General features: G+C 38.1%; 1 protein-coding gene across 3 annotated transcripts; it reads left to right on the top strand.

Annotated features, from left to right (window-relative positions):
* The first annotated feature begins 1,797 nt into the window (after positions 1 to 1,797).
* Positions 1,798 to 24,239, top strand: pxdc1b (PX domain containing 1b). Of its 3 annotated transcripts, none has more exons than XM_083530054.1 (5): positions 1,801 to 2,525; positions 17,262 to 17,353; positions 18,835 to 18,952; positions 19,134 to 19,245; positions 23,197 to 24,239. In XM_083530054.1, exons 1-5 carry the CDS (start codon positions 2,270 to 2,272, stop codon positions 23,321 to 23,323), a joined length of 705 nt encoding a protein of 234 aa, XP_083386180.1. In that variant the 5' UTR covers positions 1,801 to 2,269; the 3' UTR covers positions 23,324 to 24,239. The 3 variants fall into 3 exon arrangements, with proteins under 3 accessions (XP_083386179.1, XP_083386180.1, XP_083386181.1); XM_083530055.1 differs by having other exon boundaries at positions 1,803 to 2,525; positions 19,134 to 19,249; XM_083530053.1 differs by lacking the exon at positions 23,197 to 24,239 and having other exon boundaries at positions 1,798 to 2,525; positions 19,134 to 20,160.
* Positions 24,240 to 24,671: the final 432 nt, after the last annotated feature.

Genomic DNA, 24,671 nt, shown 5'->3' with positions numbered 1-24,671 from the left:
CATTGAAATCTGCCCCAATCACCAATCGTTCATTTCTAGATACACCTTCTACCACTTCATCTAACTCACTCCAGATTCTTTTTTCTCCTCCATCTCACAAACCACTCGTGGAGCATAAGCACTGATGACATTTATCACCACCCCTTCAATTTCTAGCTTCACGTTTATCACCTTATCAGAAACTCTCTTCACCTCCACTACACTCTTACTGTACTCTTTCTTCAGGATCACCCCTACACTATTTCTCTTTTTATCCACACTATGGTAGAACAGTTTAAACCCACCTCCAATGTTTCTGGCCTTACTCCCTTTCCACTTGGTCTACTGAACACACAACATATTTTCCTTTCTCCTCTCCATCATATCAGCTACCTCTCTCCCTTTACCAGTCATAGTACCAACATTTAAAGTACCAACCCGAACCTCCACTCTCCTCCACTTCTTCTTTTCCTGCCGTCTCTGTAGACGTCTTCCTCCTCTCCTTCTCCTTCTTCGGCCAACAGTAGCCCAAATTTTCACCGGTACCCTGTTGGCAAACAATACCTGTGGCAGTCATGGGTAACCCAGGCCTCGACCGATCCGGTATGAATTTCCTATTCGTGATCCGCACATTTGATTTGGCACATGTTTTAAGCTGGATGCCCTTCCTAACGCAACCCTCCCCATTTATCCAGGCTTGGGTTTGGCACTAAGAGTGCACTGGCTTGTGCAACCCTAATGGCTGGGTTAAAAATTAATCAATAGTTGATTATTGTTTTTATTGATGCAGGAGTATAAAACATAGCTGACTTGACTAAATTTGAAATAGAAATAGAATAATAGGAACCAATGCTTAGTTCAGCTCCACTTTCCCACAGTTCGTACATTTACAATCATACTTTTTACCTGCCCTTTCATCCTCTGCATGTATTCCTTTCCTTTTCTTTTCTTTTTTTTCTTTTCAGAATTCCCTGTGATTTGTTTTTTTTTTATGCATTTACTTAATTGCTGCAACAGGCTCTTGGCATGTGAGACACATGCATTTTGCTCGATGAAACAGTATTCACGTTTCTAGTTTCTAGCTTATTTGAAATCGTCCCTTTTTACTCTAAAAGCATTTGAGTGTAGTCAAGAAATTAATTAGATGTAGTCAAGGGCTCTTAAAATTTATCTAATCTGCTGCCACCTTCCGGGGATAATTTGCAAGGTTTTAGAGGGTTGGCCAACTTTTTACAGAAGAGAAACCAGGGGCCGGTGTCTTTAAATCCGCAGCTATTTGTGCGCGATGTATTTATTTTTTTGGATACAACTTTAATGAGAATTGTAGTAATCCTGCTTGAAAGACAAGGGCAAGGAGAAGAGTTTAGCAGCTCATCAGGGACGCTTCGATTCAGTGCTATGAAGCCTTGTTCAACTTGTATTCAAGCGTTAACTCTCCTAGAAGAAACGGGGAATGCGTTTTTTAAATGTAGTTAAATGTACAAGTAAGAAATTACTTGCAGATGAAAACTAGCTACTAACAATATAAACGGGATTAGTCAAAAAAGTTCAAACTATAGATCAATTATATAATAATATGATAAAAAAAATGCATTTCAAGTTAAAATAGCTGTAAATCAGTTTTGACCAGTAAATGTACAATGCATAATGGTAATAAACAAAGCATTCCGAATAGTTAAAATTAAGTTATGACCTGTTAGTGATATAATGTAATAAACCGGAACACACAAAATGTGGGCTAATTTTGTACCGGATGTGTATGGGTGTTTTAAGATTCCGCATTGGCGACGCCCTCCTGTTCGGGGCCTGTCACATTCCTCACATAGAACTAAACGGGGAAAGAGGAAGGGGAGAAATTTTTACAAGTGTCAAATTGTGTCCCTAGACCTGATCAACCAAATGTAGACTCGAAGCAGCATATGGCACCTCCTATAGCCAGGGGTCTGGGCTCGCATAGTGCACTGAAGGGAGAGAATAGTCGGTGTATTAGGACGCGACCGGGTGACATAACGGTCCACAAGCACACACGCTTGAAAAACTTTTTTAGGTGCTGGTATAGACTTTCGTTCGCAAGTGTCACAATCACATTGCCTTGTGAGTGTGACATGTCATATCATCCTGCCACGTTTCGATCTGCGTCAGGAGGCTTTGCTCAGATGTCATCGGTCTCGCCTTGTCGTTTCAATGGTCAAGACTTCGTCGCGTCAAACTTTCCTTGTTTTGAGTCGACCATATTTGGTCTCGTAGCTTCAAAATAACGTGCCGTTTAGAGAGTTGCGAACTTTATGGAATGGCATCGGCAGTGTTTGAGGGAACCTCCCTGGTCAACATGTTTGTGAAAGACTGCTGGGTTAACGGCATCCGCAAGCTGATCATAAACCCGCGGGGTGAAGAAGAGGAGTTCTTTGATATACGGACCGAGTGGTCGGATAGAAGCGTCTTGTACCTCCACCGAAGTTATGCGGATTTAGGACGACTTTTTAAAAGACTCTTGGAATGTTTCCCGGAAGACAGACGAGATTTGTCTAAGTCGTCTTTAATAGAAGGTCGGTATAAACTTTATGTGCACCAACTAATCAATCCTGTCAAAAGAAAAAACGTTTCTTACGATATAAATGACACGAGTTGAGGTATAATAACGTAGTATATTGCATTAAAGGATTGCCAAAGATTTATTTCTACATATTGCAATTTAGATTGTCTGCTTTAAATTAGGACAGATTTCTTCATTTTTGTCATTGCATCCACTCCACCCAAAATATCATAATGAACTGTCCAATAAATAGAGATATAAGTACGATATCAGCGTCTTATATTTTAGATCGTTATTGTAAATTAAGAAACATCGACTGTCATAGTTTTGTATATTATAGTTACATAGAAATGCCTAAAAATTTTACATAATTATATAACAATAATAATAAGAAAGAGTGCGTGTCACGTGTCTAAGTAACACGCATAGCTACATTTATACAAACGTTGATGAGCGCCTGGTGGTGAAAAGACGTGTGTGCACTCGGTAAATGACAGAATAGGGACGGTTTATTAAATTACTACTGTCAGCACGTATAGCGGTATTTTTAAGTGTCTTTTGAAATGTGTATTGTGATTAGTGATGTAACAGACATTTTGTCCTTCTTCTGGAACAAGATTGAATTGGTCTAATTACTAATACACGGGGATGACTAGCTGTATAGCGGTGTAGTAACATATAACTAATTTATACTAACTACTACATTTGTGGTATTACTGCTTATTGCTTTAAAACATCTTTAAAAAATATATTTTATAGACACAAACCAGTAGACTGAGATGTCAATGGCAAAGTATTATACATTTATGAGTGCTACATGTATTATCTTCCAGCTCCATTATTGGTTACACTGACACGTTGTAGATTGGTTGGTAAAATCATTTGAACCTATTTCTTCAAATAATATGAGAGATTATCTGTAAACCCTGGAAAAAAGGTTTCATAGATCAAAACTAAACTTTCTTTCGGCTTCTCCCATTAGGGGTCGCCACAGCAGATTTGTGATCCGCATATTTGATTTGGCACATGTAAGGGCGCTGGATGCCCTTCCTAACACAACCCTCCCCATTTATCCGGGCTTGGGACCGACACTGAAAGTGCACTGCCTTGTGCAAACCCCGTAATGGCTGGGTTTTCATATATCAAAACTGTAACACATAAATTAATGTCAAGTAGTCAACTTAAGTAGGCTTTTTATTGTCATTCCAACCGTATACCATGCAGTACATTTGTTAAACGAATCAACGTTCCAACTGGACCAAGGTGTAGCATAAGACAACAAAGAGTAACATGAAACTACACAAAACTTACTAGGGCATAACATAAATAAAGTGCATGCGTGCAACATTTATTGCAAAAAAAGGGCAACAGAAGACAAAGAAACAGTAAACACAGTTTAGGGTTTGTGTTTGTGCAAATGGATTTGTCACAATAAATTTTGCGATGCATTAAAATTACTTGTATATTTGATAATTGTTAAATATTATGAAGCAATATTTTTGATGTGGTGAAGTTTTCTGTAAGTAGATTCTCACTGTATGTGCCACTTTCGTTTTTACAACAGTCTAGCGATACTTTAGCATGTTATGTACAGCTTTAAGAAATTCTTTTAAAAGAAGAAAATCCTGACAATTCCACATATCTAGGGAGTGAATAAATCAAGCCTGAAAGGAATGAAGAAACATTTGTTAATCTGTATTACCCAAATGGGTTCTAACAAATATTCAATTTAATTTAATTTAATCAATTTAATTTGTGCCAATTTACTCAATTTGATCAATGTAATAAGAAAGTAAACTGTATTAATTAGATTTATTACTAGTAAGCTAACACCATAAATTCTGTGGAGAGTTTGTTAGGAAGTTTGTCAACTAATAAAATATTTGTGGCCTAGCCTTCTAACAAACTTACCAGAGAATTTATTTTGACTGTCTATGAAGGACTGTAAGTCACTGTCCATCTTTACATTTTAAGTTCAAATGTGGCAAGTTTCATTCATTGTAGTCTGTTTTTGCTGAAAAGGCAAACAAAGTTCTCTGTAATTAAATTGTAAATAACTTATAATTATACAAATTATTTTTTTAACCAGGTAGTATTGCTGCTTTACAGCTCAAAGGTCTCAAGTTCGGTCCAAACCTACTGTATGTTCAGCGAATGAATTGATGTTGATGTGTTTGCAAGGTGCCTTGTGTTCCTTCCAATTTGTAGTCCTGCTTTGTGCCCAGGGTAGCTTTATACTGGTGTTGACCAGTATAAATCAGTTACTGAAAATTAGTAAATGAACTTCTCGTATTAACTCCAGACTGGCATTATTGTTTCAGTGTTCAACATCAGTTTACTGGGTTCTTTATGAATTTAAATGTCTAAATCATTAAATATTTTTTTACCATTTTCTATTACATAAATACTACAGTGTGAAATAATTATATAAATTCTTCCTATAATTTTCAAATAAATAAATTTCTGTATTTCCAATGTACATTTCTGTAATTCTATTGTAACACTAAATGGTTATTCAGAAATAGCTTGATAGCCAACTCTTATTTAATGTGCTGACAATCAGGGATGGCAAAAGTACACACATACTTCACTCAAATAGAAGTACTGATACTCATGTTTTAAAAGACTGGCTACACTTTTACACTCAAGTTAAAGTAAAGAAGTTTGGGCTCTGACATATACTTAAGTAAACAGTAGCCATTACTAGTATCTGTTTTAGTGTCATTCTGGTGTCACACATGCACTTTATGTGGCGAGGACACTTACTAGTCCTTGGCCCTGTGTTTTTCTTTTCTGTTTCTGTGATTGTGTTTTACGTTGTTCTATCAGGGTTCTTAAGGAACGTTGTTTCATTTCACTGTTTACTGCGTCAGATATTTATGGCGGAAATGACAATAAAAAGTTTCTTGTCTCTTGACTTGGTAACTGGACCTCATATCATATTAATATATTAATACAAAATAATAAAAAAATGTGTTATCTAATTAATGAATCGAGGCTGAACAATCACAATATAGAACACAAGCAGAGAAAAGATAATAATGATCAGGTGATCAGGAAAGTCTCTGTTCTCAGTCATGTTTACATCACTGACTGTCTCATTCTCTTTAGCCTTACTTCCTGTTGCCTCCTGCCTTGCTCGTTGTTAGCTTGGTAGGCTAGACTACGTCTGTGGTGCTTGATAGCCAGGGAATGATACAACATTGTTAGAATGAAAAAGCAGTGCAATGACAAGAAATATGTTGATGGACTGAAAATGGCATGCGATGAGAAGAAAAAATATAGATTGTGTCACCAAATAGATTAAAACTAAAGTAACAAAAGTAAAAACAAAGTAAACAAAGTAAAGTAGCCTGGTTTAAAAATGTAAGAGGTAGAATTACACATATTTTTGTAAAAAATGTAAAGTAAAATCTAAAAAAAAAAAAAAAAAAAGTACAGTAACAAAGTATTTCCCATCCCATTACTTTCCATCTCTGCTGACACTTAATTTATTGTTTGGCTTTTTGAGCCTGGATTGCTTGTTTAATTTAAGCTTGCATCTACTGTTTCCTGTTTTTGCTTAACCATATACCCTATCTGCAGCAACTGTGTAGTTGCTTGTTTAGTAACCTGTATTTTTATATTTATCTTTTTAGGGTGTTATTTTGAAATAGCAATCAGATTACTTCTGTTACAAAGATGTTCCATACACTGAGTTATAAATGAATCACTATTAACTGAAAACCCTGTACATTCTAGTACTGTGTTGTGCATGTGTATGCAACAAAAGCACATTCTACAGGACATGGATACAGGAAATCAGCATTTCCATAGGAAATCCTGTCAGAAAACACAAAATGTCCCAGCTGGACTGTTTAATGCCTGTTTTCATCTTTACATTAGTAATTTGCCATCCTTTGTACAGTTTATAATTGTAACGTATAATCCCAGAATTGTGGGCTATGACTTTGTTTGTTTTTATCAACTGGAGCACAAGTCATAAGTGTGTCAAATAGGGGTGTAACAGTACACAAAATTCACAGTTCTGTACCTACCTCAGTATTTAAGTCACAGTTCAGTACAATTTTGGTACAGTTAGGGGAAGAAATGCAAAATATAAAATTGCTTGTCATTTTTTTATTAACGCAGTTCATTATTATAAACATTTGTGAACATTAACAGTTTACATTAAAACATTTTTTTTAATAAAATGCCTGCTTGTTTAAATAATATATGAAATAATATTTTCAAATATTTAATACAAAAATAGAATAAATCAAATTAATTATTACACTTTTTTATTATATTGATTAAATTGAGTAATCAATTGAATTGGCACAAATTAAATTGATTAAATCAAATTAAACAAATGGAATTTGTTGAATTAAATTAAATAGATTATTTTTGCTAGACCGCATTTAGGTAATACAGATGTGTTCCTGGTTAGCAGCTAATGCTAACGCTATGAATTCTTTAGCTTTTCATCCATGCCAAAACAAATCTATTTCCGGTACGGAGTAAGTAGCCATAGTTTATTTTCTATACCACTGGCATTGTTGTGTATGTTTTCAAGGTTAATAATAATAATTTTAAAAAACTAAATGAACTTAAAGTGCGAGGTGGAGATTAAACAAACTTGCGGTACGCCACTCAATATTTTCCTGTGGGATTTTCTGCACGTAAAAAGGATTGAATTGTTGTTGATTAGAAAAGTTGTTTGGTCCTGCAGCTTTCTGTGAGTTGACTCTGCTTAGAGCTTTACTCACATCAGCTGTGGAGAACTTCTGGTCATTGGAAGGAGGCATGGTTTTCCTCGCTATCATGTTCTGTGAGTTGAGCGTAAGAGCTGTTAAATGCATCTAAATGGGAACCAAAACTGTTTCATTGGCATTCCCCCCAGCGCTAATGCTAAGGAGGCATTTTGTGTACTCTATGGGGCTATTAGCAACCTGCAGAATGCTCACCGCAATGGACTGTTTATTATTGTCAGAGATTTTATGCAAATCTCAAATCACTGCTTCCTAATTTCCATCAGAATGTGGACTTTGCAAAGGGAGGGGCGAACACGCTAGATGTTGTTTACACAAACATCCCCAGAGCTTATTGTGACCACATCCCTGTTATGCTAATTCCAGCATACAGACGCTCTAAACCGGTTCTGAAACAGGTGAAAACCTGGCCAGTAGGAGCCACCTATGCACTTCTGGGCTGTTTTGAGTACACTGACTTGGACATGTTTAGGGAGGCTGCAACCAACGGCAATTTCATCAACTTGGAGGAGTACATATCATCAGTGACCAGCTACATCAGCAAGTGCGTTGATGATGTGACTACCTCATAGACCATCACTACACTCTCCAACCAGAACCGTGGATGACCGCATAGGTGCGTGTGCTGCTAAAGTCTAGAGACTCCGCCTTCAGAGCAGAGGACAAGACGGCCTTAAGAACAGCAAGGGCCAAACTGTCCCAAGCCATCATACGCCAAGAGAATCCACGGCCACTTCCAGGACAGCGGAGACACCCGGCGCATTTGACGAGGCATCCAGGTGATCACGAACTACGAGACTTCACCTGCTTGTGACAGTAACGCCTCCCTCCCAGATGCACTGAATGACTTCTATACCCAGTTTGTGGTGCAGAACAACATGGTGGCAAGGAAGACCACCCCTCTTCCCAACAACCAGGTGCTCTAACCACAGCTGATGTGAGCAAAACTCTATACAGAGTTAACCCAAGGAAGTCCGCTGGCCAGACAGCGTTCTGGCAGAGTGCTCAGGGAATGTGCAAAACAGATAGCGGATGTCTTCCCTGACATATTCAACCTCTCCCTGAGCAGTGCCGTTGTTCCAACTTGCCTCCAGACAAAGACCATCGTCCCATGCCAAAGAATTCTACGGTCTCCTGCCTCAATGACTATCATCTCGTCACACACACACACACCCATGGTAATGAAGTGCTTTAAGAGTCTTGTCATGAGGCACATCAAGACCCAGATACCACCCTAACTGGACACGATGCAGCTTGCATATCGTCCAAACTGTTCTACGTACAATGCCATCGTCACAAACCCTTAATCTGGTCCTCGCCCACCTGGACAATAAGGACACATATGACTTCCTGACTGGAAGACCTCAGTCATTCCAGATCGGGAACAGCATCTCCAGCACCACCACACTAAGCGCTGGGGCCCTTTAGGGCTAAGTGCTCAGCCCACCGCTGTTCACTCTGCTAACTGTGTAACAATGCACAGCTCGATCCACACCATCAAGTTCACAGATGACATGACTGTGGTGGGTGTCATCAGCAAGAACAGTGAGTCAACATACATAGAGGAGCTCAAGTAAAGTTTATTTCTATAGCGCTTTTCACAACGGACATGATGAGCAAGCCATGGCAACTGTGGCAAGGAAAAACTCCCTTAAATGTTAAAAGGGACCAGATTGACTGGGAGGTGCAGACTGACTGACTGACTGACTGACTGACTGGGAGGTGCAACAGCTAACAGCCTGGTGTAGAGCCAACAACCTGTCTCTAAACATTGAGAAACCCAAAAAGCTGGTTGTTGACTTAAGGAGAGCAGAGAGTGACCATTCTCCGCTGATTATCACTGGAACATCTGTGGAGGTCATCAAGAGCACCAAATATTTCGATGTTCATCTGGCAGGGAATTCACCTGGTCACTCAACTTCAGCTTCATCAGCAAGAAAGCTCAGCAGCGCCTCTACTTCCTGAGAAGGCTAAGGAAAGCTCATTTTTTTCCCCCATCCTAACCATGTTCTACAGAGGGACCCTCGAGAGCATCCTGAGCAGCTGCATCAGAATCAGAATCAGAAATAGCTTTATTACCAAGAATGCTCACACACACAAGGAATTTGATTTGGTGTCAGGAGCTTCCAGTGCAGGAGAAGTACAGACATAGTGTAACAGAATAGTAAACCAGACAGTTAAATAATGCAATATATACAGAGTAAAAGTGTTGTTAAATAAATGTTCAGATGTTATTTACAAGTGTGCAGTTTACAAATGGACCATTTAGATTCTATGTACAAATGGGACAGTTATGATGGACAATGTGTAGTCATGAATATTTTAATTGTTCATGCTAAGTATAGCCTACATCCCTGCCTTGTTTGGAAACTGCACTGTCTCGGCTGTGCAACAGTTTTATCCCTCAAGCCATCAGGCTCCCCAACACATATAACTGAATTGTACCAAACTCACACACACACACTCATACAACTGTGTGTTACTGAACTGTTACAACCTGAACTTAAACCCACACTCATACTCATTTTAATTCATACACACTTATGTCTTCAACACCACCCATATTATATTATAATTATCTTATACAGTTTACATGTTGTTTTGCACTTCTCGATTGCTGCTCTTGCTGTTTTTGCACAACATTGTGTTTATGTTTACAAATTTACTCTTGTTTATAGTTATCTTTTGCATATTTTACTGTATAGCATATTGTCAGGCGAAAGAACGTGCTGGAAAACCAAGGTGCAATCCACAAAGGTTTTTAATGGAAGAAATATAGAGCAAGGCAGAAAACGGAAGAAAACAACAACGAAACTCCAGGTTCAACAATCCTGGTGAAAACTATGAGCAAACAAAACACACCTATAACCAGTCCTATAACCAATAAGTACCAGAAACAGAGTGTAAGGATAGTCCGACAGTGTTTTTAAGCCTAAGCTGTAGAACGGACAAAGGACTGGTGGGAGAACGGGGTTTAAATAGAGTGCAAACTGATAAGGGCCAGGTGTAGCTGATTAGTATGTGGGAGAGCTGCTTGGAGTGATAGGTGGAGGTGTGGCTGGTGGATCCCTGACACATATACAGTAGGTTTACTGGTCATCTCTATTATGTGTTTTGTGTATCTGTCCCACACTGTCTTGTATTGTCTGGTGCACTTTATGTGGCTAGGAAAACTTACTTTAGTCATTAGCATTGTGTTCTGTTATGTGGCTCTATGTTGTGTGATTTAGCTCTATGTTGTTTTTATGTAGCACCAGGATTCTGGAGAAACGTCGTCTCATTTCACTGTGTACTGCGTCAGCTATATATGGTTGAAATTACAATAAAAGCTTCTTGACTTGAAGTCTTGACTTGACATCCTTTCAAAATTTGCAGTGATATATGACCCAAACGCTAATGTAAGGGATCCTCTGGGATGTATGCGGTATATTGCATTTTAAAGGAATAGTTGTTTTTATGAAAAAATAGTAATGCTAACCCTTTATCCTTACTTTATACTCATCACATTATATTTTTGTGACCTGTGTTCAGGACCCTTTCTCAGAGTACAATGGAGTTCCTCTTATCAGATATTTTTAATAAATATAATTAAAGTAATTATTTAATTTCTGCAAATTGGTTGGATTGGATTATTCAAGACATTATTGGGTTTCTGTGTATAGAGTATTATGACTGTGTTTACCTGTTTGTGAACAGCGTGATGGAAAAGAAGATTGGTGTTGGCCCCCTTTTGTGCAAAGAATCCACAGCTCCACAATAACATTGGTGCAGAATTAAAAAATGTTGTTGATTGATAATAAAACACTGTCTACAATAAAACTATGAAAAAAAACATGTATAAAAAAAACTAATTTGATATGAGCCTTTAACCATTACTGTGGAGTTTGACATTAAATAAATTCAATGTTAAACATACTGTGGGGACCCCAAAACAGGTAGAATGTTTATGTTATGGCCTTAATAGTAAAAAAATTAATAAATAAAATGATTTTCTTTACTTACAAAGGGGTAAAACTTGTTAAATAGTCACTGAGGTGACCTGTGTCGAGAGCACTAGTAACAAAGTCAGTTTAAAAAAATTTATTGTTTACTGCTTGTTGAGCAATTAATGCCCAGATAGATGAGATCTATTTGAATTTGTCGCAAGGAGAATAAACATATACTTTACTGTGCAGTCATCTTTAAACACTGTGTTTTTTTGTTAGACAGCCTGGAGGGTCAGCCTTAAAGAGGCATTTCCGCTCACTGACTGACAGACTGACTTCTATTGTTGAACTGACTTTCATTGAGTCCCATTGTCTAGACATGCACAAGGGGTCTATCCACACTAAAGAAAAAATAATAATAATAAATTTTTTGCAAACAGTTAATAAGTTTGTTTATTTGTGTGTGTGTGTGTGTGTGTGTGTGTGTGTGTGTGTGTGTGTGTGTGTGTGTGTGTGTGTGTGTGTTTGTGTTTGTGTGTGTCAGAACAGTCCCTTTGTATTGAGTTTGGTATCTTTTTTCAAACATCTGGAGAGTAAAGAGTAGGTGTGAGGGTTGTGTGTGATCAGCCACAATACTGTTAGCTATTTGGATGCAACGTGTTGTGTAAATGTCCATGATGGAGGAAAGAGTGACCACAATAATCTTCTTAGTAATCCTCACTATAAAACCAGGCAGTGATGCAGCTGTTCACAATGATGGTCCCACTGTAAAATGTTTTGAAGATGGGTGCTGTGCCTTCATCAACTTTTTAAAGTAGCTGAAATGCTGCTTGACTTTCTTTGTTATGGAGCTGGTGTTGAGGGACCAGGTAAGGTTTTCTCCGCCAGGTGACCAGCAAAGAATTCGTTGTTCTTGAACATCTTTACAGAGGACCCATTGATATTCATTGGGGATTGATCACTTGAAGTTAAAACCCATCTATTTTGTTTATTCACATTCATTGGCAGGTTGTTGGCTTCGGATCAGACTTTTACACTTTATCTCTGAATGCTGAATGGTCATTATTGTTGATGAGAAATGTTGTCTGGTCCCGCAGCGTTCCGTGGGTTGACTCTGCTTAGAGCTTTCCTCAAATCATCTGTGGAGAGCTTCTGGTCATGGAAGGTGTCATTTTGTTCTGTGATACAAATCGATAGTAAAAGTTCAATGCATCTGGAAGGGAGCCATTATCACAGACAGGTAAATATGTCAACGAATGCCGTTACCGATTAGTTGGCCTGCTTAAGTTACGGGTTAGCATAACAGCAAGATAACACAGCCGCTTGTGAAATGGCGGGGAGTACAAGTCATCCAGCAGCAGGAAAAACTGTGTCCCCCAAGTCATCCAAGGCATGGGAGCATTTTATATTAAAATGCTGTAAAACTGTAAAACCTGCAAGTTATTCAAAGTTGAGCTTGTATTGCATGGAAGTAAGAAAAAGAAAACAATGGTGTCAAAATTGTATGGTTGTCATCTTGTCATCTGCAAAATACAATTCAAATGTTGGTTGACACAAGTTGCTTCAGCTTTCATACTTAAATGCTGGTTTTGTTTTACAGAAATTTACAGAAAGAAACAACCCAGCATAAGTGAATTTGTAGTTAAACTGACTGTCTTTTTTTACTGTCTTTTGCATTTTTTAAACTATACCTTTATACATGAATACCCTGAATTAGGGTTTTATATAGATAAAATAATAGTAATAATAATAGTAATAATCGATCCACATGTGCCGTTGTCCATGAAGTGGCTGTGAATTCTCTGTGCTTTGCCTCTTTAATGGCCTGGGACAGTTTGACAATTGCTGTTCTCAGGGCTACCTTGTCACCTGTCCTGAAAGTGGAGTCTTGGGTTTTCAGAAGTGCATGCACCTTCACAGTTATCCAAGGTTTTTGCTTAAGTAGCTGGTCACTGAAGACATGTACAGTGGTGAATCAGACATGATGCAGTCACCGTTGGTTTCGGCCACCCTGAATATGTCCCAGTCAGTATATTCAAATCAGTCCTGAAGATCATAGGTTTTTACCTGCTTTACTGGTTTTGAACACCTGACCAGTGGTTTGTATACTGGCATTGGCAATACAGAGATGTGGTCTGAGTAGCCGAGGTGGGGGAAGGGCTTCACCCTGTATGCACCCGGAAAGTTTATGTAAACAACATCAAGCATGTTTTCCCCTCTCGTTGCAAAGTCCACATGCTGATGGAATTTAGGGAGTGTGTTTAATTTTATCAGTGTATCTTTCTACTTCTCCAAACAGGGAGAGTACCGAGGACAGTCTACTGTAGGTAACACTGACCGGGCATAAGTACCTCATTCAACCCCACTTAAAAAAAACAAAAAAACAAAAACTGAACTATCCATTTAAAATTAATATAACATTGACTAGAGTATTGGCATAGTCATGATCCACAATTTATGCCGCAGTTTTGTGGGATGTTTCCTCCCGTACCTATATTACATGACACCAAATCAGAAGGAAAAAACATGTTTTGGCCATTAAAGACAGAAATGTAAAACCATAAAATATTTCTAAAATTATATATTATCTTAAAAATAATTTAAAAGATTCTAGAAATTATGCATTTAATTAAAAGCTTAATATTGACTAGTTGTCACTAGTCAATATAAACTTTCTTTCGGCTTCTCCCATTAGGGGTCACCACAGCGGATCCTCCGCATGTTTGAGTTGGCACATGTTTTTATGCCGATGCCCTTCCTAACGCAACCCTCCCCCATTTATCCGGGCTTGGGACCAGCACCGAAAGTGGCTGGGGTTGGTTCCCTGACCGGGGATCAAACCCGGGTCGCAGCGGTGAGAGCGCCGCATCCTAACCACTAGACCACCAGGGGAACCCTGACAACATTTACACAAGTAATAATATTATTTAAGTACCATTTCCATACTATGTAACGTAACTTTGCAAATTATTGCAATATATGTTTGTTTTTTTATTCTGAATGAGGTCATGCATGTTATATGATATATGAAGATATGGAAATATATATGAGTTCAAATTATTGCAATATATGTTTGTTTTTTATCTGATTCTGAATGAGGTCATGCATGTTATATGAAATATGAAGATATGAAAATATATATGAGTTAAGAATGTAAAAATCCTAAGATCCAGCAGTGATAAGAGCTAATCCTTTTTTGTCACTAGGGACTGATGTCATTAGCTAAGTTTAGCACAAATAAATAGTTGTTCCACCAGAGTTTTCCCAGTTGCTATGACACAGCTTAGTGGCGAGGAGACTATTTGGTCAGACACCAGCTTTCTGATCATTTTTGTTGTTGTCGTCTACATGGGAAGAATGAACTTTTGACTGCGTGGGAGAGGCTAATATGAACATACTGTTTTGTGACATATTGCTTTTATAGAAAATGTGAATCTTTGCTTCCTTTGTTAATATTTTTCCTGTTTTTTAGTTGCCATATAGACATGGTATGTTAGTGATATACCGTAATTTCGGGACTATAAAGCGCACCCATATATAAGCCGCACTGACTGAATTTTACAAATTTATTATTTTTTTAACATAAATAAGCCGCACCTGTCTACACTAATGTACTTTACACAGGCTTTAACGAAAGACACGTTACACACGGTGTAACGGGTGAAATATGTTGCGCTTCCTTTAGGAGCATAGCGGTATTTTGGGAATAGCATGCCAGAAACGAGCTATCCCCTCACCCTGACTCAACGCGTTACAACGGCTTGTATCTAAACAGTAGCCGACCAAGTAAGTCATTGTTCACTGTCTTCCTCCTTCCTTTCACAACTATTTCTCTCAGGAGTTTATCTTTTGGCATCGTCGTGCGTTTAAAAATCACCCGATGGAAGTTTTTTCTCCCGATGTCGTGCAGCTCAATACACAGGTGAGGTGCGTTTTTTCGTTTCCGTTTGGAAATTTCATTGGTCTAATTTTATGGGGCTCAGTTCTTTGGCTTGAGGTTTGTGAAACCGGGAAAAACCCAGGAAAATTCATAAATTAGCCGCTTCGTTGTTTAAGCCGCGGGGTTCAAAATGTGGGAAAAAAGTAGCGGCTTATAGACCGAAAAATACGGTATGTCTCTGGAATGTGTTTTAATCAAATTTTTTTTTTTATTATGTTGATAAAGTAAGAATGCTATGTGTTAGAAAATAGAAAATGGAAAGTAAATAAACAGAATCCAAATAAAAATATTTAAAATTTTAAATATTTAGTGTGAACCCTTTGCAAAACTGTCAGCTAAACCGTCAGTTCTTCTAGTTACACAGTTTTAGATGGAACTTGGCAGGTAGGTTTTTCCAAACATCTTGGATAACTTACCACAGATATTCTGTGGATGTTGTCTGCCTCAAAACCTTCTGGATCTTTATGTAATCCCAGACAGGCTTGATGTCAATACCTTGTAGGGGCCAAAACTATTACTTTCAGGACTCCTTGTTCTTCTCTATGCTAAAGATAGCTTTTAATGACATTGGCTGTATGTTTGTGTTCACTGCCTGTTGCAAAATACATTTTGGGACAACCAGATGCTTCTCTGATTGCATGATGGATAAGTACTCTATCTGCCTGTATTTCTCAGCATTGAGGAAACCATTAATCCAGACCAAATCTCCATATCCTTTTGCAAAAATGCATCTCCAAACTTGCAAGGATTCTCCACCACGCTTCACAGTTGGCTGTAGACACTCATTATATTACTGCTTTCCAGCCTGTCAGCAAACAATTTTTTTCTACCTCCAAATATTTAGGATATTGACTTATTAGTTCACCCTCGTTCCAATGTTTTGTGCACATTTCAGTTGCTTGCCTTGCTTCCATCTGGATTTATGGCTTTTTGGCTGCAATTTTCTCATAAAGATCACTTCTGACCAGACTTCTCCAGATTAATAAATGGATGCACCATTGCTGATGGCATCTGCTGCATTAAGCTTTCTTGGCCAACCACTGCATGTTCAGTCCTCCGAGTTGCCTGTTTCTTTGTGCTTTCCTTAAAATAGTTTGAAACTTGAAAATCTTGAAAACCCCAGTCTGCTTTGACATTTCTACCTTGCCGATGCACTAAAACTACCTTGTGTCTTGTTGCTGTGTTATGGCCATTGTATAGGAGCTGTGACATGTAACTGTCTTCCATGACCTCACCTTAGTAGCACAGTTTGCTGTTCCTCATCCGGTTTTAAGCCTCCTAAACAGCTGTGTCTGATTCAGTTAATGACTGTGTTTTTCAACCAACAAATTGATGTTCGTTATTATTGGTTAATCATACATCTGACTCTGATCTTACAAAATCCTTAACTTTGTACAAAATTTGAAAACATTCTCACTTTATAGCTTTTTACAGCTACCTTACAATTTAACACAATTCCACAGGTTGGGTTGGGCTGCTCTCTCCTTTGCCAGCAGCCAGCTTTGGAAAGGCTGGTGTCTTTGAGCTGGCATATGAACCAAGCTCACCAAATGCCAGCAAGTGGAAGTGCTGATGGTGCTGTTTAGGGTTGTGGCCAACCAGTTAACTTTATGTCTGGGTATTGTATTTTTGCATCTATTAATACACACCTAAACAACGAAACTGCAAGGTATGGATAATTAGTGCCCCATATAAGGATAGGTTCCCTTTCGAGTCTGGTTCCTTCAAGGTTTCTTCCTCATACCATCTCAGGGAGTTTTTCCTTGCCACAGTCGCTACTGGCTTGATCATCAGGCATAAATAATTATAAGGAACTAACTTATAGGTAATAAACTTTCACATTCATTTATATAAATTTATTACCGCTTTTATCTGTGTAAAGCTGCTTTGAGACAATGTCCATAGCGACAATGTCCACATTAGAGGTAGCAAGCATAACATCTCCTGTGATGCTAGCCTACCCCATGCTTCCACAACATGATTAATGTTGTTACTGGGTGTCATAAACAATTTGGGATATATTTATTTAATGCAAACCCATTAAGATGATACATTTACTTTCTTAGTCTGATATGGTTGTTTTTTTGTTTTTTTTTTGCATCGGGCTAATGTTGTGTTGTGTGTGTTTCTAGGTCTCATAAAGATTAAAGAAGCAAAAAACATTGAGGTCAGGCTGGAAGAGGTAGAGAGGCTGCTAAAGAATGCCATCAATATGCCTTGGAAGGTAAGCACCAGATATTAGTTATATAAAAAAAAAATAGCAGAGAAAAAACCCTGAACTTAAGAGCTATTGCATAGATGAATCATCAATGCTAATTAACAACCATTAATGAAATTATGAAAAACATCATATGGTAGAAAATATACACTAAAAGAGCAATTTATTAGGAACAACATACCCATACTGAGTAGAGCCATTTACCTCTCTTATCATAATGCCATGTCTATCTGCAGAACTGCATATTTATTTTTTATTTCCCCATCCTGAATGACAACTCTAACGACTTGTGCATGACAATCTCAGGAGAGTAGACACTACAGAAATCTCAAACCAGCTCAAAATATCATGCCACAGGCAAAATGAATGAAATCACATTTATCACAGACTGAGCCTACACGTGGGCTGTTTTATGATTGTCATGACAATAAGACAACCTAGCATTGTAGCAGTGTTTGTTGGAATATTAATATAGGTGTTCCTGTCGGAAACACGGGCAGGGCCAGGGCCAGATTATACTGTCAGGGTGTGTGACTGGAAGGACCCAAATGCAGGACCAAACTGGGGTCTAATTAAGCAGTCTTTAATAAAAGTAGCAAGCGGAGAAAAACAAATTGCAAAAACAGTTCCAGGGTTAGAGCCGACTGACAGACCAGTGAGGCAAAGGTGAAAAAACAGTCCAATAAACAGTCCAGGGTCAAAACACAGGCAAACTAAGGTAGAGATTAATCCAAAACGGTCCAAAAATCAGGCACGGCAAACAGAACGTTAAAGGCAGAGCAAAAACACAAGCCAAAAACAAGTCAAAAGTCCAAACCAGTAATAGGGCAGAAACAAGCAGGCAGGACAGGAACAAGAACCAGAGCAGGCAGTGTGGCAAGAATAATCTTAGGGACACGAAGAGCCGGTGTGCTACACTTACTAGTCCTTAGCCCTTTGTTTTTCTGTTCTCTGTGACTGTTGTTATATTGAGCACCAGGGTTCAGGAGGAACGTTGTTTCATTTCACTGTGTAATGCGTCAGCTATATATGGTTGAAATGACAATAAAAGCTTCTTGACTTGACTTGACTAAATACTGGTGGCGTGGGAAAAACGGCAAGATGGCTGCCGACTCAGAAGCGTACACCGCGAACCCAAAAAGTGCGCACCCCGAAACCAGATGCTCAGAACTTTTCATTTCCAAGTAAAAAAAGAAATCTAGAAATGAAGGGGAAGCAAATTCAGCTAAAGGCCAATGTATCCTCTGTATAGCCTCTATGTAGAGGCTAATGTGGCAGCTTTTTGTGAAGAGAACTCCAGAGACAGATGGGGTGGTGTTACCATCAGTTGCCTGATCTTTTGTAGGCTCTTGACTTTAACCCATGTTATGGATGTCTGTCTTTTTTGCTTATAAATACGCTTTTATCTGCAGCTACATCTGTCTTAACTTCCATTATATGACATGTAAGAATGCCTTTAACCCATCCTAATGCATGTATTTTCTCAGTTTTCCAGGTCAGAGGTCGTCTTAACTTTTTTTGAACGTTCAGCACTAGATCAGGTTCTGAGGAATGACAACATCCACAAGATACAGCCATGCTTCCAGAGCCCCATTAAAATATCAGGTATAGAAGCCTGTTTAAATGTTAACATTCGTGTTATAAAACAAATCTAGCTGTTAGAGTAGTATTGTGATATAAATGCTTAAAAATTTACAGATTTAATTTAATTTAAGAACACATGTATATACAAGATGCAATTATTTATTGCTTTGCCCCTTAGAATTTTTTACATGTCTTTTCTCAGAGATTATGAGGTCAAATGGGTTCTGCCTGGCAAACACAGAGACCATTGTAATTGATGAAAATGTTCCTCAGGATAAGAATCGACCATCCTCTGCTGACTCAGCACATCATTCGCAAGTGTCCTATTATTCTTTGCTAAACCAAATACCCAAACATTCAAGCTTGGACCAGATATTTACTGTAACAGTCAAATGTTGGAACACACCTTCTTTTTCAGGGTTTTTTCTTTATTTCTATTATTAACATTGTACATTATTTCTAAAGACATTCAAAGTATGAAAGAACATGTATGGAATTATGTAATAAATAACCAAGAATAACCAAGTTTTATATTTTCAATTCTTTACAGTATCCACCTTTTGCTTTGATAGCAGCTTTGTACATTCTTGGCATTCTCTTAGACAGCCTCATGAGGTAGTCACCTTTAATTGTGTTTTTAACAATCTTGATGGTCAATCTTGACCAATCAAAATGGTGCATGAAGTGTTCATGAATTCACTTCATGCTGTGTAGTTCGTGTGCATGCAGAGTGTAGTGTTGGACAGAATTTAATGTGAGCAAAGAAACATGTAAAAATAATACCTCTTTTTTGTGGCATTGAATACATACATTTTTTTTTTCATTTTGCTTGTTGTTTGCACTTCAGCGTTCCTTTAGCAGGCGTGCAGCTCAAACCCGGAAGTGCGTGCTGTGCAAACTGCCACTGGAGTGTGTGTGAATCCGTATGCGGAGACAAACAAGGGGCTGGAGAAAAGTCGATGATATTTATTGAAAGAACAAGGCACCGAACACAAACCCAAAGATAAATACTTAAAACTAAAACAAAAAGGACCAAAACTCAGGCACGTGCATGGGCACGAGAAATTAAAACCAAACAAACAGCAAAGCAAACTTGCACAGAGAAACTACACAGTCATTAGGGAATCAATGCAGCAAAAAAACAGCACAAAACGAGAGCTATTTATACACCCATGTAATGAGTCTCAGCTGAAGCATTTTGCATTGGCCGTTAAGGGAACTGAAAAAAAAAACAAGCTAGTACAATTTAAGAAATTTACATTCATTCATTCATTCATTTTCTCCCGCTTATCCGTAATTCGGGTCACGGGGGCAGCAGTCTAAGCAGGCCCCCGCCTTCGACTGCTGCCCAATCCTCACAGCACCGTCCCATACGGTCCCTCCTGCAGGTGGTGAGCCCACGGGAAGGCGGCCCCACGCCACTCCGACGTCACGGACCTTGATATTTCCCTCGTAAGGGACCCCCGGAGCATAGAGGGTTAAGGGCCTTGCTCAAGGGCCCAAGAGTGGCAGCTTGGCGATACCGGGGCTTGAACCCCAGACCTTCCGATCGGCAACCCAGCGCCTTAACCGCTGGAGCCACCACTCCCCCCTGCCTCCCTGCCCTCCCCCACCACTGCATTATTGTCTGATTATCGTTATATGCAAAATTCCAGAAAATATTGATTGTGGAGGCCAGGTGATTGTGGAGGTCAGGTCATCTGAACACTCCATAACTCTCCTTCTTATACAAATAGCTCTTACATAACCTAGAGATGTGTTTGGGGTCATTGTTCTGTTGGACAGCAATTGATGGTCTCACTATGTGCAAACCAGATAGAATGGCTTGTCGCTGTAAATTGTTGTGGTAGTCATGCTGGTTAAGTGTGGCCTCACTAAATCACCAACAGTGTCGAAGCACCCTCACAGCCTCACACCTCCTCCTCCATGCTTCACAGTGAGGAAATTTTAACTAATTAGACCAAAGGAAATTTTTCCTGATTAAAATACATTCCTTGTGTTTCTTGGCTCAATCAAGTTTCGTCTGCTTGTTGTTCTTCCAAAGTAATCATTCCATTGTTATAATTTGACAGTAAAGGCCTGACCCACACAGTCTTTTCTGAATAGTGGACATTAAATTATGTTTGCCACTTAAACTTTGTCGAAACATTCATGTTAATCTGAAGAGAAAACTATTGGTCTTCCTTTCCTGATGAGAGCATGTTTCATCATAGCATTTTTTGGTTTTGGCAAATGAGCCTCAGGATTTGAGATTTTTTAGATCGACTGACCTTAATTTCTTAAATGATGGACTGTCTTTCTCTTTAGTTAACTGAGTGTTTTTTGCCACATATAATTTGTAGTAGCACAAATAGGACTATTGAGTCTGTAACCACCCTTTCCTTTGCATAAGACAACTGATGATCTAAAGCACATTAAGAAGGCAAGATATGCCACAAATGAACTATTGACAAGGTACATCTGTGAATTGAAAACCATTTCAGGTGACTACACTGTGAATCTGATGAAAGAATGTCATGAGCTTGCCAAGCTGTGATCAATTCTATAAATACTTTTTCATAGTTTGGATGTATTCAGTATTAATATACAGTGTTAAAAACAATAAAAATAAAGAAATACCACTAAAGGAGAAGGTGTGTCCTGACTTTTGACTGGTAATGTATGTACCATTCAAGATTTGTCTTTTCTAGTTTATCATGTAAAAATTGTCAGTGTTTTAATAGGTTTAAGCGAGAAATAGGTTCAAGTCCATCTTACTGTCTTACTGGCAGATTCAAACTGTTATTTTTTTACAGGAGAGCAAAATAAATGGAGACTATAGTCTGGCCACAATGGTTTATTTTAGAATTACCCGGAACATCAGTCTGACTCTGCACTAACTGCATGCATGTTGAAACAGTAAATAGAAGATTCTTCCTCTTTCGTGTATCTCAAACAGTTTCATGTCTGTAGTTTTAAAGGTACAGTTTCATGCTGTGTCACTCCTGAGTTTTTTTCTGAGACCCAGTGAAGGAAATGCTGGCCACATGTAAATGTTGTATTAGGCCTTTTGGTTTTATTTAAGAATTGTCTATCTAATTGACTATCTTGTCCATAAAAAGTATATCTGACAGTTCTTAAATAACATTTCCTTTCCTGGGTCTGTTTGAGACACTGTTTAAGTTACAGTAAAGAGAAAGAATCTTCTATTCACTGTTTCAGCATGCATGCAGTCAGTCAGTGCAGAGTCAGACTGATGTTCCACACAACTTCTCATTAGTCATGAGTATATATCAAGCTGCCACTGCTGTGTCTCTGAGTAAGGTTCTTTACCCTTAATTGTGTTCTTTTGTCGTCCTAGATATGACAATTAAATATTTTTTTTTTACTACCACAGAGTACCTACTTAGATAATATCTTGAAATAATCTCAGAATTTCATGGTTTTGACTTCCTTTTTGAATTTAAAGTAAATGCTTTCAGCTAGTAAGCTGCAATTATAAGTGAATGATTGAGTACGTTCATATTGAACATAGCCTTAATCAGACCAAAAAGCACATAGCAACAGAAAATGGAATGTGATTACCTGCTAGCACTACAAACAAGCTCGCACTCCATGAGCTGGCATGCTGTGCTTGGTGAAAGGGTGGATCTCTGACAGGCAGTATATATATAAAAAAATAAAAAAAACATCTCCCAAAAGCACAGTGGCTAATCCAAAAACTTTTGAAAAACACTCCTCGCTAGAACACTCTATTTTCATTAATATGACATTGATCATGGTGCAGGCATTAAAGTAAGTAAAGTCTGCTGTTCCTTAGATATTTATCTGGGTTCTTATCCGGTTCATGGACAGGCAATCAATTTGTTCTTGGGGGAATTGTAGTAGGCTGACCACTTCTGATAACACCAAAAATAATTTTTATTTATTTGGAGTAGATTTTGGCAAATAGTATGCAAAAATAGAAATAAATCAGAAAAACACTGTACATAGAAATATTCTTGAATATGTACTGCTCTATAAGTATAATTAGAAGTCTGGATAAATTTGTAATACACTCTGGAGTCTGGAGTTTAGAATATTTGGCTTTAGGAGTACACAATGTTAATGAACAGGTGTTGGTCTGGTATTTGTTGTACTTTCAAGTACAATATTGTTACTGCTTTATTTTATTGGTTTATTATACAGTGTCTATGTGGCATGCAGTAAATCATTTTATACATGCAAATCCAAATTGCCTACACTTTGCTACCTTGATTTTGATTAGAATATTTTTACCCATGCAGGTATGACGAGGATGGGAAAGAGTGTCAGTCTTCAGAGCAGGACCTCAGTGATGATGACACAGAGGCATATGTCACCAACCTGTCTTACTACCACCTAGTACCCTTCGAGACAGATATCATGGAATAAAGGGACATTGTACTGTGATGATGATATGCAGATGCCTTAAATCTCCACTCCAACAGTACAAAAAGCTTGCTAGCAGTGTTTATGCATGGTTTATGTTGGGCTTGTGGATACAGACATTCCATTAGGTTGTTAACACACACCTGCGAGTGTTGCTATGCTGATCAGTGCCTATGATGTTCTTTTTACTCATGTGGTTTTGAAATCCGTTCCAAGTTAAAGGAAATGCTTCCAGCCAGTTAGCATTATAAGTGAATGATTAAGTACATCTCTAAAAATCTTAAAGCATGGTTGTAACTTGGTTCTAATGTAGAGAGGATGCATTTAGAAGCATATTGATGCAGTTGAGGACAACTGAGAGCTATTGCAAGCAACTCTATGATCTGACAATACAGCATCAAGCATCACAATACTAGAAAAAGTTAACTGTCACATGTTATAGTAATGTTAAGAGATTTAAGAGAGAGTCAACATCTGGATTTGTTGATGTCTTCTGGTAATATAAAGGGTTATGCTGTTGCCACAGTGGAATGTAGATAAGAGACTAAAGGTAATGTAAAACATTACCTTTACACATAACACACTCATCTTCCAGTCTTGTTTATCGGGGCTATAAATTGTAACCATTAGGACAGATAGTGAGAGGGGCAGAGATGCAGGCAGGTAAAAATCCATTTAAGTGCTTAATACTAAAAATATACCAGGTTAAATAAGCCAAATAGTGAACACAAGGTAAAACATCCCATTGTCATGTATCGGAAGTGGATGAAAGCAGTGTAAGAACCTTATTTATATAAAAGGCAAACAGGGCAAAATGGTAAGCATCCAAAATGCCAGGCCCTAAGGACATCGGACACAAATCAAAACAAAATCACATGGCAACAGAGGATAGAATGTGGAAGTCTGCTAAGGGGAAAAATATACATATATATATATATGTGTGTGTGTGTGTGTGTTTATATATATATATATATATATATATATATATATATATATATATATATATATATATATATATATATATATAAACTCTGATTCATCGTGTGTAAGCCAAAAACATGAGATGAGATAACAGAAAGCAAAGGACATACATAGAATGAAGGGTTAGAGAGAGCAAACAAATACGTCATTAATCTTGGCAAAAGAGCAAACAAAATTTGCAAAGAATGAAACTAGGGCTTTTATAGAAGCTATTCAAAGTACATGAGCTACATGTGAGAATCTGAGTGGGTTTGAATGTTGGAGAATTTGGGGATTTGGAGTTATGATTGACAGTCAAAGTAATTAATCCTGTATTTGACTACTAATGAAATGATGAAAATACAGTAGATTTGTAGGATCAATAGGATCA

The sequence above is a fragment of the Silurus aristotelis genome (assembly GCF_946808225.1).
Source record: "Silurus aristotelis genome assembly, chromosome: 25".
Taxonomy (NCBI): Eukaryota; Metazoa; Chordata; class Actinopteri; order Siluriformes; family Siluridae; genus Silurus; species Silurus aristotelis.
This window is presented reverse-complemented; position numbering and strand designations above follow the sequence as displayed.